Source organism: Acomys minous (assembly GCF_964271855.1).
Source record: "Acomys minous genome assembly, chromosome: 8".
In the NCBI taxonomy this organism is placed as follows: domain Eukaryota; kingdom Metazoa; phylum Chordata; class Mammalia; order Rodentia; family Muridae; genus Acomys; species Acomys minous.
The window spans coordinates 101,219,365-101,233,259 of NC_140489.1; the positions used below are offsets into that span (position 1 = coordinate 101,219,365).

The following is a 13,895-nucleotide window of genomic DNA, read 5'->3' on the forward strand; positions in this document are numbered from 1 at the left end:
CTGTGAGTTCAAGGCCAGCCTGGTCTACAAAGTCAGTCCAGGACAGTCAAGGCTACACAGAGAAACCCTGTCTCAAAAAAAAAAAAAATCTGCCATATGTTTTTATTCTAGGAGTTACTACTTCTTATGCAGGATGTAACATCTATTTTAGGTCTGTTGGGGCATGCGTGGGATTTATAGAGGTCTGGAAAGTCTAGTGTGACTGGCTGTTTAATTTTTTTCTGTGGACTTCACATTGTTTTCACTTTATATTTCTTCTACCCATATGTATTACACATCAACTTCTTATGTTCTGCTGGTCTCCTAATGTGTGAGGAGGTTTAGTGCAGCCCTTTCACACAATAAAATTGTACCATTTCTTTATTTCCATTACATGTTTTTGTTTGTTTGATCCTTGCAATGTAGCTCTTACTGACCTGAACTACTCAAGGTTGGCCTTAAGTGCTGCGCTTGTAGTTGTGAGCCACCACGCCTGACTTGCTTATCTTCTTTATTGACGTATATTAAGTATACATAATAATGGGTTTCGTTACATTATTTTCATACATGTACATGATGAATTTTTGTCATTTTAATCCTCCATTATCTTTTCTTGTCCCTCCTGCGCTTGTTGATCACCTTCCTCTTCCCAGCTACTTCCCTTCTACTTTTTTTTTTTAAGACTTATTTATTTATTTACTATGTATACAGTGCTCTGCCTGCGTGTACACCTGCACACCAGAAGAGGGCACCAGGTCACATTATAGCTGGCTGTGAGCCACCATGTGGTTGCTGGGAATTGAACTCAGGACCTCTGGGAGAGCAGCTAGTGCTCTTATCCTCTGAGCTATCTCTCCAGCCCACTTCTACTTTTCTTTGTTAACAGTTTGGTGGCCTGGTGTGTTTTCATTTGTGTTGATAACAGGTGCATGGATGAAGGGTTATTTACAGGATTGTAGGCACTTTCCCAGTGTAGAAAATTCCTCTTACTCCTTCCAGCAATCATTAACTGCCAAAGATTCCCAGAAAGGGTTGTGATCTTAGGAGCCACTCCCCACTTATTTGGTTCTTTGAGACAGGGTGTTTCACTCTAGTCCAGGCTGATCTCAAATTCCTGTTATCTTTCTGCCTTAGCCTCATAGCCTGTGCCTCACAGCCTCAGCTATGATCATAGATTGAACCACCATATCTTCTTTTTAAATTGTTTCACTTGTGTTTTTCATCCTCTCCATTGCTCTAGAAAATACAGTATATACCTACTTCTCTTCTCACGAGGATGTTTAGAATTACTATTTTACTTATCATCATATAGTTAGTTGCCTTTACTATAACATGAGTATATTGCCACTGTCTTATGACACTAGAAAATGGAAAGTCCATGAGAGATTATAATTTATAATTTTCACATTTCATCATGGAAAGTACTTTTTAAAGTTAAATGAGAATAGCCTATTATGCTGCTTATCATATATTCTTTATTATTTTAAAAATTTATTTTATTTTATGTGTATGGATGTCTTGCGGGTGTGTGTGTGTGTGTGTGTGTGTGTGTGTGTGTGTGTGTGTGTGTGTCTGTATGTTTGTATACAGTGTACAAGTCTGGTGCCCTTGGAGGTCAGAAGACAGTATTAAATCTCCTGTAGCTGGAGTTATAGACAGTTGTGAGCTGTCATGTGTGTGTGCTGGGAATTGAACCAGAGTCTTCTAGAAGAGCAGCCAGTGCTCTTAAACCTCTGAGACATCTCTTAAGCCCCTTTTCTTTTTTCTTTTTTGGATTGATTTTGTTTTTGTTTTTTCAAGACAGGGTTTCTCTGTGTAGCCTTGGCTGTCCTGGACTCGCTTTGTAGACCAGGATGGCCTCAAACTCACAGAGCTCCACCTGCCTCTGCCTCTCCAAGTGCTGGGATTATGGGTGTGCACCACTGTGCTCAGTGTAATATATTTTTTGACACAGTTTCACGTAGCGCATACTGGCCTGGAATCCCTGTGTAGTTAAGGATGATCTTGAACTTGAGATCCTTCCACCTGTGCCTCTGAAGTGCTGGAGTAGGGCACTGTGCCTGGCTTTTTCTCTCATTATTGTTCAGATTCTTTGTGATAGTACTTCTTTTCTGCCTTAAACTTGCTGTTCTTGTAGAGCATGGTTTCTTAGCAACAAGACTCTCAGTGTCTTTTGTGGGGGATCCTGATAACCACCTCCAGGTTTGGTGATTCTGTAAGACACATGGGGCCCAGCTTTTAGTCATACTAATACTTATAATTTATTATGGCAAAGATTTCAGTTAAAAACTGGGTATGGTAGAAGCAGGGCATGGTGCATGGGCTTATAGTGTCAGTACTTGGGAGATACTGGAAGCAGGGTTTCAAGTTTAAAGTACTTTAGGCTACATGGGACCTTGTTGCAAAACAAGGCTGGGAAGATGAAACAGTTGGTCAAGTGCTTATTACTCAAGCATAAGGAAGGACCTGTGTTTGGATCCTCAGCACCCACACAGCTATCCCAACCTAATTGGTGAGCCCTAGCCCACAGTGAGAGAATGTCTCAAAAAGGAAGGTGGAGGGCTGCTAAGGGCAATGTATTTGAGGTTGACCTTTGACTTCCACCCTCAGGCACACATGAATGTGTATGTACATGCAGAAATTTCAAATTGAAGTGAGCATATGGAAAATATGCTTGAGGTGAAATTTGGAGGAGTGTTTCATGAGTTTTCTGAGTAAGATCACACTGTGCTTAGTTCCTCAAGGATGAATTATAACAAGGAATAAAATGTCAAACAAAGAGTTTTTATTGAGAGAAGTTCCTGATTTCTAGAAGGAAAGCAGATGTTCACATAAATCATATGCTTTATACAGGAATATTTCTCTTCAAATCCAAGTTCCCATATACCAGCCAATGGCCAGTTCTTGGAGCTAGGACAAAATAGAGCAATAGTCCTAAGTTGTAGTGGCACACATCTTTAGTCACAGCACTCAGGAGGCAGAGGCAGGTTGATTTCTGAGTTTGAGGCCAACCTGGTCTACAAAGTGAGTCCAGTACAGCCAAGGCTACACAGAGAAACTCTGCCTTCAAAAACCAAGCAACAATAAAATGTTGTTCATTTATTTATTTATTATTCATTGGTATTTTCAAGACAGTTTCTCTGTAGTTCTGACTGTCCTGGAACTTGTTCTGTGGACCAGGCCAGTCTTAAACTCACAGATCCACCTGCCTCTGCCTCCTGAGTACTAAGAATAAGGTGTGTGCCACTGCTGCTTGGCAAAGAATAACTTTTAAAAAATTATTATTATTATTTTAAAGATTTATTTATTTATTATGTATACAATGCACATCAGATCACATTATAGATGGTTGTGAGCCACCATGTGGTTGCTGGGAATTGAACTCATGACCTCTGGAAGAGCAGTCAGTGCTCTTAACCGCTAAGCCATCTTTCCAGCCCCCCCCCAAAAAAAATTATTTTAAGTAAGTGTGTGTGTGTGTGTGTGTGTGTGTGTGTGTGTGTGTGTCTACTGTTTGTATGCCTGCTGCAGAGGTCAGAGGCATTGTATCCCTGGAGCTAGAGTTATAGGCAATTGTGAGCTGCTTGACATGGGTACTGGCAAGGGAATTTGGGTCTTCATTTCTATAGGAAGTACAGGAGCAGTTTGTGCTTCTTACACTGATGCATTTATCCAGTCCTAGAGTCTAGCTTCATTTTACCTTCATTCTGGAAGGATGTTTTGTTTTGGATAGGGTCTAACCCAAACTGACTCTTACTGCTTCAGCCTTTTCAGTGCTGGGATTCTAGACATGTGCTGCCATACCTGACTGGATATTTTTGTTGGGTATAAATTTTAAGGTTGGTAGTCCATTTCTTTCAGTAGTTAAGAAAAAATTGATGATCTCCCAGCAGATCAGCAGGAGGCAGAGCCAGGTGGATCGCTGTGAGTTCAAAACCAGCCTGGTCTACAAAGTGAATCCAGGACAGCCAAGGCTACACAGAGAAACCCTGTTTCAAAAAAACAAAATTACTGATCAATTGCCTTCTGACCTTTCTGTTTCCAGCCAGACACATCTAGTTATATAGTTTTCAGTTAACTTTTCCAAATATGTTGTGTAGTTTTTCTTGGTTATAAGTTTTTTTAAAAAGATTTATTTATTATTTATGTAGTATTGTGCCTGCATGTAGGCTAGGAGAAGGCACCAGATCTCATTATAGATGGTTGTGAGCCACCATGTGGTTGCTGGGAATTGAACTGAGGACCTTTGGAAGAGCAAGCAGTGCACTTAACCTCTGAGCCATCTCTCCAGCCCTTGCCTGGGTTTTTAAAATTAACATGTTTATAAAGTTCTTTAATACTGTAATTTTTTATGGCCAAGGATTATTTCATCATATAAATATATGCTCCCTGCTGCTTATTCATCAGTTGGTGGATCTTTGGAGGGTTTGTATATTTTTGGCAGTTATAGAACGTTTTTGTTGTTGTTTGTTTGTTTTATGTTTTTAGAGACAAAGTTTCTCTATGTTTATGAGCATGTCCTGGACTTGCTTTGTAGACCAGGCTGGCCTTGAACTCACAGAGATCCACCTGGCTCTGCCTCCCTGAGTGCTGGGATTAAGGTGTGTGCTACCATGCCCAGCTATGGAACATGTTTCTATGTGCATGTTTGCATAGCTCTTTGTCTCAATACATACTTTTAGTTATTTTTATTAATAATAAATTGCTGGGCCATAGTTTTAGCTTTTTATTGTTGCTATTTTCTGAGACAGGGGCTCATGTAGATCAGGCTGTCTTTGAATCTCGATGTAACCATGTGACCTTAAACTATTGATCTGTACTTCTATGTGCTCATATTATGGGTGTATTACCATAGCCAGGTTTTTGGGTATTGAGGTTCTATCTTAGAGCTTTCTGCATGCTAGGTGGGCAAGCATTCAATTAACTGAGTGAGCTCCATAGGTAAACAATATCTAATTTTTATATAGGTTTTTTTGAGACAGGGTTTCATGTAGTCCAGGCTGGCCTCAAACTTGCTATGTAGCTGAGGATAGCTTTTTTTGAGACAGGGTTTCTCTGTGTAACAGAGCCCTGGCTGTTTTGGACACTCTTTGTAGACTAGGTTGGCCTTGAACTCACAGAGATCCGCCTACCTCTGCCTCCCAAATTCTGGGATTAAGGCATGCGCCACCACCGGCTGGATTTAGGATAGCCTTAAGCTCCTAATTCTGCTGCCTCTCCCTGCTGCGATATAGGTATGTCAGTACACTTAGCCTCATTCTCAGTGATTTACAATTCCCTCTAAGCATTGCTTTTGCACTGTTAAGTTGTACTTTCTTTTGGTTGAAAGTATTTAAAAATTTCTCACGATTTATTTGAATTTTGCATTACTTAGAAGTATACATTTTCCCTCTCTGTTGCTTTTCTTTTGATTTATAGTTTAATTCTATGGTAATCCGAGTTCAGATTTCTGTTCTTTCAGGTTTGTGATGTAGCATTTTATGGCCTAGAATGTGATCTTTGTGAAGATTTCATGTAAGCTTGGGAAGACTCCATTTTGTTTATAGTTCTCACCTCTGCGCTTCTTGCCCAGGCTTTGTAGTTACTCACAGGAGTTAGAGGATTTTCCCAGCTGGGCGTGGTGGTGCAGAACTTTAATGCCAGTACTCCAGAGGCAGAGGCAGGAGGATCTTTCGAGATTGAGGGCAGCCTAATATACATAAAGAACTTCAGGACAACCAGGATTACATAGAGAACACCTTGTCTCAAAACAACAAAAATTGCTACTTATATCTAACCTAGCATTGCAATTTAGCCTTATTTTCTTGGAATGATTAGAATTACATTTATTTATAATTTGCTTAAATTTTTAAAAAGATACATTTATTTTGTGTTATGAATTGTTTTTCTGTGTGTGTGTGTGTGTGTGTGTGTGTGTTGTGTGTGTGTGTGTGCCATCTGGTAACTGAGGATGTCAGAAGGTACCTAAGGATCAGATTCCTTGGAACTAGAGTTAGAAGTGGTGGTGAATCAGCATGTGTGTGTTGAGAGTTGAGTGAACTCTGTCCTCTATAGGAGCTGCCAGTGTTGTAACTGCTGAGCCAGTGATGTGTTTCTTGATATGTTGCTATAGCTAAGGCTTTCACCCGTTTGTAGCTGCCAACAGTGCACGAGATAACTGTTTTTGCCATAGATATTTTCTGAGGCTAATATTACAATTTTTTTTGTTTCTCTAAAAGTATGAGAGCTTTGGTGTTCAATTATGATTAAATATTACCATCCATAAATTTGCACTGTAAATGTATTTCTATCTGAAGTTTTTCTTATAAAATTCTAATTCTTTTTGTTTTTGATTGTGTTTGATTTATCAATATTTCTTCCTTTTATTAGTTTTCTTCTAAATTTTAGGGTTGTGTGTTTTGCTTGTTTTTGAAACAGTCTTGCCATATTGTGTAGGTTGGCCCGGAACTCAAGACCTTTCTGCCTCAGCCTGCAATACTGAGTTCATTTATTCCCGTTGCTACCCCTCCCCCAACTCCCAGACAAGGTTTCTCTGTGTCTACAAGGCTGTCCTGGACTTGGTTTTTTTTTTGTTTTTGTTTTTTTTTTAAAGATTTATTTATTATTATGTATACAGTGCTCTGCCTGCATTTATACCTGCATGCCTGAAGAAGGCATCAGATCACATTATAGAGGGTTGTGAGCCACCATGTGGTTCTGAGAATTGAACTCAGGACCTCTGGAAGATAGACCAGGCTGCCCTAGAACGCACAGAGATTCGCCTGCCCCTGCTTTCCCAAGTGCTGGGATTACAGGCGTGGGCTGCTGTGCCGGCTGCCCTGTGCTTTCTTTTAATAAATGTTTTCTTGTTGGTTTTGTTTTGTTTTGTTTTGAGATAGGGTTTCTTTGTATAATAGCCCTGACTGTCCTAGAACTCTGTTTATAGACCAGGTTGGCCTGGAACTCACAGAGATCCACCTGCCTCTGACTCCTGAGTGCTGGGATTAAAGGCATGTGCCACCACTGCCCAGCTACATTGATTTTTCTTAGACAACTTTGTGTGTGATAATGTTTTCCAGTTTTCTTCTTGGTTTTTCTTTAGACTATGTTTATGAATGCATGCGTATTACTTTGCATAGTACCAGCTTTATCATTATTATGTTGTATTTGCAAGAACTTCATGTGTCTCTTTGTAAAGTAGACTTAATAAAGGTAGAATTTATCAAGGGGAATATTTGTTTACATAAAGCAGAAAGCTCTAGGTTAAAGTAAAAGCTGTACATAATAAGAAATACAGAAAGGATAGTCAAGGAGAAAACCTTTTAATCTTCCCACTCAGTGGCAAGTGTTGTTCATAGTTCAACTTTTTTTTTTAAGGTAGTGTAGATAACCTTGCCTTATTTGTGACATCCTAACTATGTAAGGTAGTCACTGACCTTGAAGAAATAATGCTGGTTACTTTGTAAGGATAAGCGCTTCTTACTTTTTTAGGGTGAAATCTAGCATAGCTCACTATTTGACAGTTTTTCTTCACTTGGTGTTAGGCATTTTTTGTAGCACAGACTTCCTAGCTTTTCTCACTCAGCATGTGTCCTTAGTGATCTCAGTGGCCACAGAAGTATTAGTTAGTACTAGTTAAGGCTTTTAGGCCAGAAAATACTTTTTAAATTTAATTAGTGTGTGTGTGTGTGTGTGTGTGTGTGTGTGTGTGTGTGTGTGTGTGTGTGTGTGTGTGTGTGTACAGACCTGGCTGTCTTGGAACTCAAAGAGATCCCGCTGCCTCCTGAGTGCTGGGATTAAAGGTGTATGTTATTAACATTTTTAATGTAACATGAAATAATGTAGATTCTACAAGATTCAAACTCTTCATCCATCTTTGCTCTTAATGATCACTGATACTTCAGTACTGCTTTTTTGCTTTGCTTTGTTTTGTTTGAGACAGGGTTTTATTGTGTAGCCATGGCCTACATGAACCTTGCTATGCAGACTAGGCTGGCCTGCAGCTCACAGAGACCCAGTGCCTGCCTCTGCCTCTCTGCCTTTTTGGGTACTAAAAATAAAAGCCTGTACTACTACTTCTGGCTAAGGAGTAGTATTAGTAAGTACTTTAAGGATCTTATCCATTGCCCTTGACATGTACCATTGGCTTTTAACTTTTTTTATGGTTAATCATATTGTCATAAGAATAATTTGTAATCTGGGCTGTGTTGGCTCATGGCCTTTGATCCTACACTTGGGAGGCAGAGGCAGGTAGATCTCTGAGTTTGAGGCCAGCCTGGTCTACAAAGTAAGTCCAGGACCACCAAGCCTACACAGAGAAACCATGTCTCAAAAAACAAAAACAAAGCAGTCTGTAAAAATTGTGTTATACAATTTGAACAGTTTAAGTGGAGTGTGTGTGTGTGTGTGTGTGAGAGTGTGTGTGTGTGTGAGAGAGAGAGAGAGAGAGAGAGAGACAGAGACAGAGACAGAGAGAGAGAGAGAGACAGAGAGAGAGAGACAGAGAGAGAGACAGAGAGAGACAGAGAGAGAAACACTGCCCTCTTGTGGTTAGAGTAAGGTAACTTTTGGAAAACTGCTGGTCTTCTGTAAATACATGGTAAAATAATATAATATGCTACACTGCTGGGCACGGTGGCACATGCCTGTAATCCCAGCACTCAGGAGGCAGAGGCAGGTGGATCTCTCTGAGTTCAAATCCAGCCTAGTCTACAGGGCAAGTCCAGGACAGTTAAGGCTACACAGAGAAACCATGTCTCTAAAAACCAAGCCAAACCAAACCAAAATATATGGTATGCCTCCCTTGGGATCCTTCCCACTTTCAAGAGTTTTCCTTACTTTTCCTTAGCAAATCTACACATGCTTTTTTTTTTAAGTGATAGTTTAATATAGTGTTTTTGCTCAGAACTATTTTCAGAGTCCTTCTCAGGTTTCTCCAGTATATGCATATGTTTTTCTCATTCTTCTGTATGTTTTCTTAAGGGAATTCAGATAATCGTCCCTTTTTGTTATTACTATTTATTTGTGAGTGCATGTGCACATAGTTCAGAAAGCATCATACAAGAGCCACGTTTCTTCCTTTTCCATGTGGGTCCTTGTGGATTGAACTCAAGTTATTAGGCTTGGTGCCAGGTGCCACCAGCTGATCCATCTCACTGTCCTGGGTCCTGTTCTTTTATCATATATTTTTATTTTTTTTTGGGTTTAACAGTGTTTCTCTGCGTAGGGCTGACTGCCTGGAGCCCTATAGACCAGAGATCTGCCTACCTTTGCCTCCCAGAGTACCAGGATTTAAAGGTGTGTGACACCACTGCCTGGTCTCCCAGGTACTGTGTTTTTGTTTTGTTTTGTTGCCCAGACTGTCATGGATCTGATTATGTAGCTCAGTAGCTGTAGTCTTCAGTCTCTCTGTAAGTATAGGTACAAACCAGTTTGAGGGAGACAGACTCCGCATATGTAGTCTGAGTGGTCCTTTTGCCTCACCCTCTATAGTGTTGGAATCACAGTCACATACTGTTCTGTCCAGCTTAATGAAAGTGCTGCTGCATGTAAGCACAAGTGCTTTACCCATGATTTCTTATTCTTGTTTTTTCTTGTAGTATAGTGTAGTTTCTGAATAGAGGAGTGGCTTTTATGATGAGTTTTGGAACTTATGATTGTTTTCTATTTCTGTGTGCTTTTGTTTTATTAGTAGAAATTAATATGTCTTGAGTTATTTGTGGTGAAAACTTTAGAAAAGCATGTTCTTTTGTTTACTTTTATGAAGCTGATATCAGAAATAGGATATGACACAGATTTTTGGTGAGCAGGGCAATACTGTTTCAGCATTCTGAGTACTGGGGTTAAAGACATGCATTACTACTTCTGGAAGCATAGCTGCTTGTGTCTTATAATTTTAACATTTGCCATTTTGGGTCTGTTATTTGTAGTTTGTCTTTTGTGAACTTTAGAGTGATTTTAGATCATATATTTGACATTTTGATGCTGTTAGGATCATACAGCCATGAGGGACTGGGGATAGGTCTCATTTGGTAGAGTGCTGCATAGCATAGAAGACACCCTGGAATCCATCCCCGGCATAAACTGGGTAGATGTGGTGTGTTTGTGCTAGCACAGGAGGGTCAGAAGTTCAAGGGCATTCTTGGCTGGATGAGGAGTTATGGGCCTGGGCTGGAGAATTTGTCCTCAAACCAAACTAAACAGACTATCAAATGTTCATTTAAATCATCTGGATACAGATGGGTGTGGTGGTGCACGTCTTTAATCCCAGCACTCAGGAGGCAGAGGCAGGTGGATCTCTGTGTCTGTGAGTTCGAGGCCAGCCTGGTCTACAAATTGAGTCCAGGACAGCCAAGGCTACACAGAGAGACACTGTCTCGAAAAACCAAACAAACAAAACAAAAACAAAAACAAAAAAACCATGTGGAGACCTTTGTTTTTGAGATATGGTCTTACAATATGGTCTTCACCGGCCTTGAACTAACAGAGACCTGTCCACCTCTGCCCTCCAGTGCTAGGATTAAGGGATGTGCCACCATTCCTGGCTTTAGTTTCAAAGTTTGATATTGGTCTACAGCTACTGCTATGCTGTCTAAAAACAACTTGGGAGAATTCCCTTCGCCTGTGACATGGGTTAGGAAGGGCTCCCTTTCCTGTGCTTCAGACAGAAACGACAAGACTGATTTTGGAGCACTTTCTCCATCAGTGTGCTCTTTGGTTTCAGGTTGCTGTTGAGTCTGGGCCAGAAGGTTGTGTGTTTTCTAATTGTGGTTTCCACTTTTGAAGTCCTCAAGCAACTATTTTAATCCATTTTGCCCTGACATTTAGTTACATTTAATGGGAAAGGCAGAACAAACTATGCTTATTGTCTTTATTGCATTCAAAACATGGATACAGTTTTTTAAAAAATATTTTATTTAGTTTTAATCTATGTGCATTGGTGTGAAAGTGTTAGATCTTGGAGTTACAGACAGTTGTGAGCTGCCATGTGGGTGCTGGGAATTGAACCCGGGTCCTTTGGAAGAGCAGACCAGCCCCCCCCCCTCCTTTTTTTAAGGAAACATGGATTTAATTTAACTTGAAATTCATTATGGTGTGGGGACACATGGGAGGGGTATGAGGTCATGTTACATTTGCAGTCAGAAAGCAAAGAGATAAGTGTTCACCAATACAATTTTAATGTAGCTATAGATGTATGTTCATTTATGTCCATGCAGTAGTAGCTTTTGATAGAATTGTAAATACAGATTTTTTTTTTTTCCTTTTTGAGGCAGGGTTTCTCTGTGTAGTCCTGGCTGCCCTGGAACCTACTCTGTTTTTGTTTTTGTTTTTGTTTTGTTTTGTTTTGTTTTTTTGAGACAGGGTTTCTCTGTGTAGCCTTGGCTGTCCTGGACTCGCTTTGTAGACCAGGCTGGCCTCGAACTCACAGCAATCCGACTGCCTCTGCCTCCTGAGTGCTGGGATTAAAGGCGTGCGCCACCACGCCCGGCTTTTCTGTTTTTGTTTTTGTTTGTTTGTTTTTTTTTGAGACAGGATTTCTTTGTGTATACTTGGTTGTCCTGTGCTCACTTTGTAGACCAGGCTGGCCTCGAACTCACAGAGATCCGCCTGCCTCTGCCTCCTAAGTGCTGGGATTAAAGGCATGTGCCACCATGCCTGGCTCTGGAACCCACTCTGTAGACCAGGCTGGCCTCTAATTATCTCTGCCTCCCTAGCCCTGGGATTAAAGGTGTGTGCCATTACACCCTGTTAAATGAGATAATCTTAAAATGTGCACAGTGGTAGGCCACAGGTTGAGAAAACAGACTAAAAGTAAGCAATTCTGTACTCATTAATTCAATGTTAGTTTTAATTTAAATTGTAATTTAATTCAAATTTGATTGTAACTCATATGTCAATTTTAGCCTTTTGATCCATTTCTGCTTCAGAATTTGACTTATTGTTTGCTATTGAAGGAAAAGAACTGGGTGAAGTCTCTAGACATTTATGTTTTAGATCTAATTATTGACATAGTTATAAGACAATTATCAGAGTGAGAACTTAAAATAAGAATTAATTCATTGTTATTATTTCCTTGTTTCTCAGGTCTTAGAAAAATACCCCAATACACCTATGAGTCATAAAGAAATTCTACAAGTTATCCAGAGAGAAGGACTAAAAGAAATCAGGCGAGTTATTAAAATATTACTAGTCATAATTGTGTTTGGTTAGAGTACTTAATAATATTTAGTATATATTGGTATTCTTTGTCCTAAACATTGATTGATTAGTATGATATACTTTATAAACTTTGGGCTTATTTATCTGTTAATCTTTGGAGTTTTTTAAGACATAGTACTTATAAAATAAAAAATAAATAAAACGAATTCTTTATGAGAAGGTAAGTAGCTATCTTTCAAAGCCCATGCACTTTAATTCTTAGGAAGATCTAGAGTCATCTTTAAGCCGTCACCTATCACTTTGTACTTTTGGTATACTGAGCTGGTAATTATTGAATAAAAATTACTATGTGTCTACTTTAGAAGTAGGCAGTGTGAGAAGAAATAAGATTTGTTAAGAAAAATGAACTGGCCGGATGTAATGTGAATAAATTTTAATTTAAAAAGTGAACTGGAAAAGATCTACTATGTGTGTCAAGAGAAAGTCATTGCTGGATATTATGACACATGCCTGTAGTCTAAGATGCTTGAGAGAGGCTGCTTGGAAGATCACTTGAGCCCATAAGTTCTAGACCAACTTGGGCAACATAACAAGATCCTCTCTTCAAAAATTAGTAAAATAGAGTTGCCAAGATACCTCAAGGACTTAAAGCACTTGGCCGGTTGGATGACCTGAGTAGAAACAGGGAGATGACTTCTGGAAATTGTCCTTTGTTCTCCACACATTCTGTGTCTCATACACATTTAAAAATAATAAATAACTGTTTAATCTTCAAATGTAGTGGTATGTGTTAATCCATAAGATTCTACTTCTAAGTGTGTCTTGTCGTTAGCAATATTAATCATTGCATAATTAAGACTTTTTGTCATTAAGAAATGTTAAAATTACATTACTTATTCTGTATATTAAGACAGATCTGGCTGTCTACAGCCATTATGAGAATGGGGATTCTCATAAAGATAAGAAATTTAAGAGCCAGGCGGTGTTGGCGCATGCCTTTAACCCCAGCAGAGGCAGGCGAATCGCTGTGAGTTCCAGGCCAGCCTGTTCTACAAAGCGAGTCCAGGACAGCCAAGGCTACACAGAGAAACCCTGACTCGAAAAACCAAAACAGAGAGAAAGAAAAAGACAGACAGACAAACAGACAGACAGACAGACAGACCAAAGGGGAATGGGGAGGGCAGGAAGAAATTTGAACCAAAAAATGTTAGGTATGGCAAGCAACACATTTGCAACCTCAGTTGCAGTCTTCAGGAAGCTGAGACAAGTCCTGGAAGTTTGAGGCCCACCTCAGTTACATACTGAGTACCAGGCTGACAGGACTACTCAGCGAAACTCTACATATTACTTTTTCTGTGGCTGGGATAAAACATCATGGCCAAGGCAACTTACAAAAGAAAGCTTTTAATTGCGCTTACAGTTACAGAGGGTGGTAGAACAGCACTTGAGAGCTTACATCTTGATTTACAAGTATGAGGCAGAGAGTAAACTGGGAATTAGGAGGATTTTTGAAACCTCAGCCCCCAGTGATACACCCTCCGAGAAGGCCACACCTCTTAATCCTTCCCTTTCAAGTATATGAGGCTATGGGAACCATTCTCCTTTATATTACCACACCCTGTCTCACAACACCAAATCAAAAATGCAGATATAACATTTGTGGTGCTTTTATGGGAATACAGAGTTTATTGTCTTTACTTTATAAAAGAAATCATTATTACTGCAAAGTACATTTTTTTGGCTATTTACCAAGCTAAATTGCCCAAAAGGGGGATTTC

General features: G+C 39.7%; 1 protein-coding gene across 3 annotated transcripts in view; it reads left to right on the top strand.

Moving 5' to 3' along the window:
• ASXL2 (ASXL transcriptional regulator 2) overlaps positions 1–13,895 on the top strand; it is an 83,699-nt gene that overhangs the window by 8,739 nt on the left and 61,065 nt on the right. For 2 of the 3 annotated variants that reach the window (XM_084792590.1, XM_084792589.1), the window contains exon 2: positions 12,043–12,125. The exons of the other annotated variant lie outside the window; for it this stretch is intronic. In XM_084792590.1, the coding sequence (XP_084648716.1) occupies positions 12,043–12,125 (83 nt within the window). The remainder of the gene's footprint in view (positions 1–12,042; positions 12,126–13,895) is intronic. 3 annotated transcript variants of the gene reach the window in all.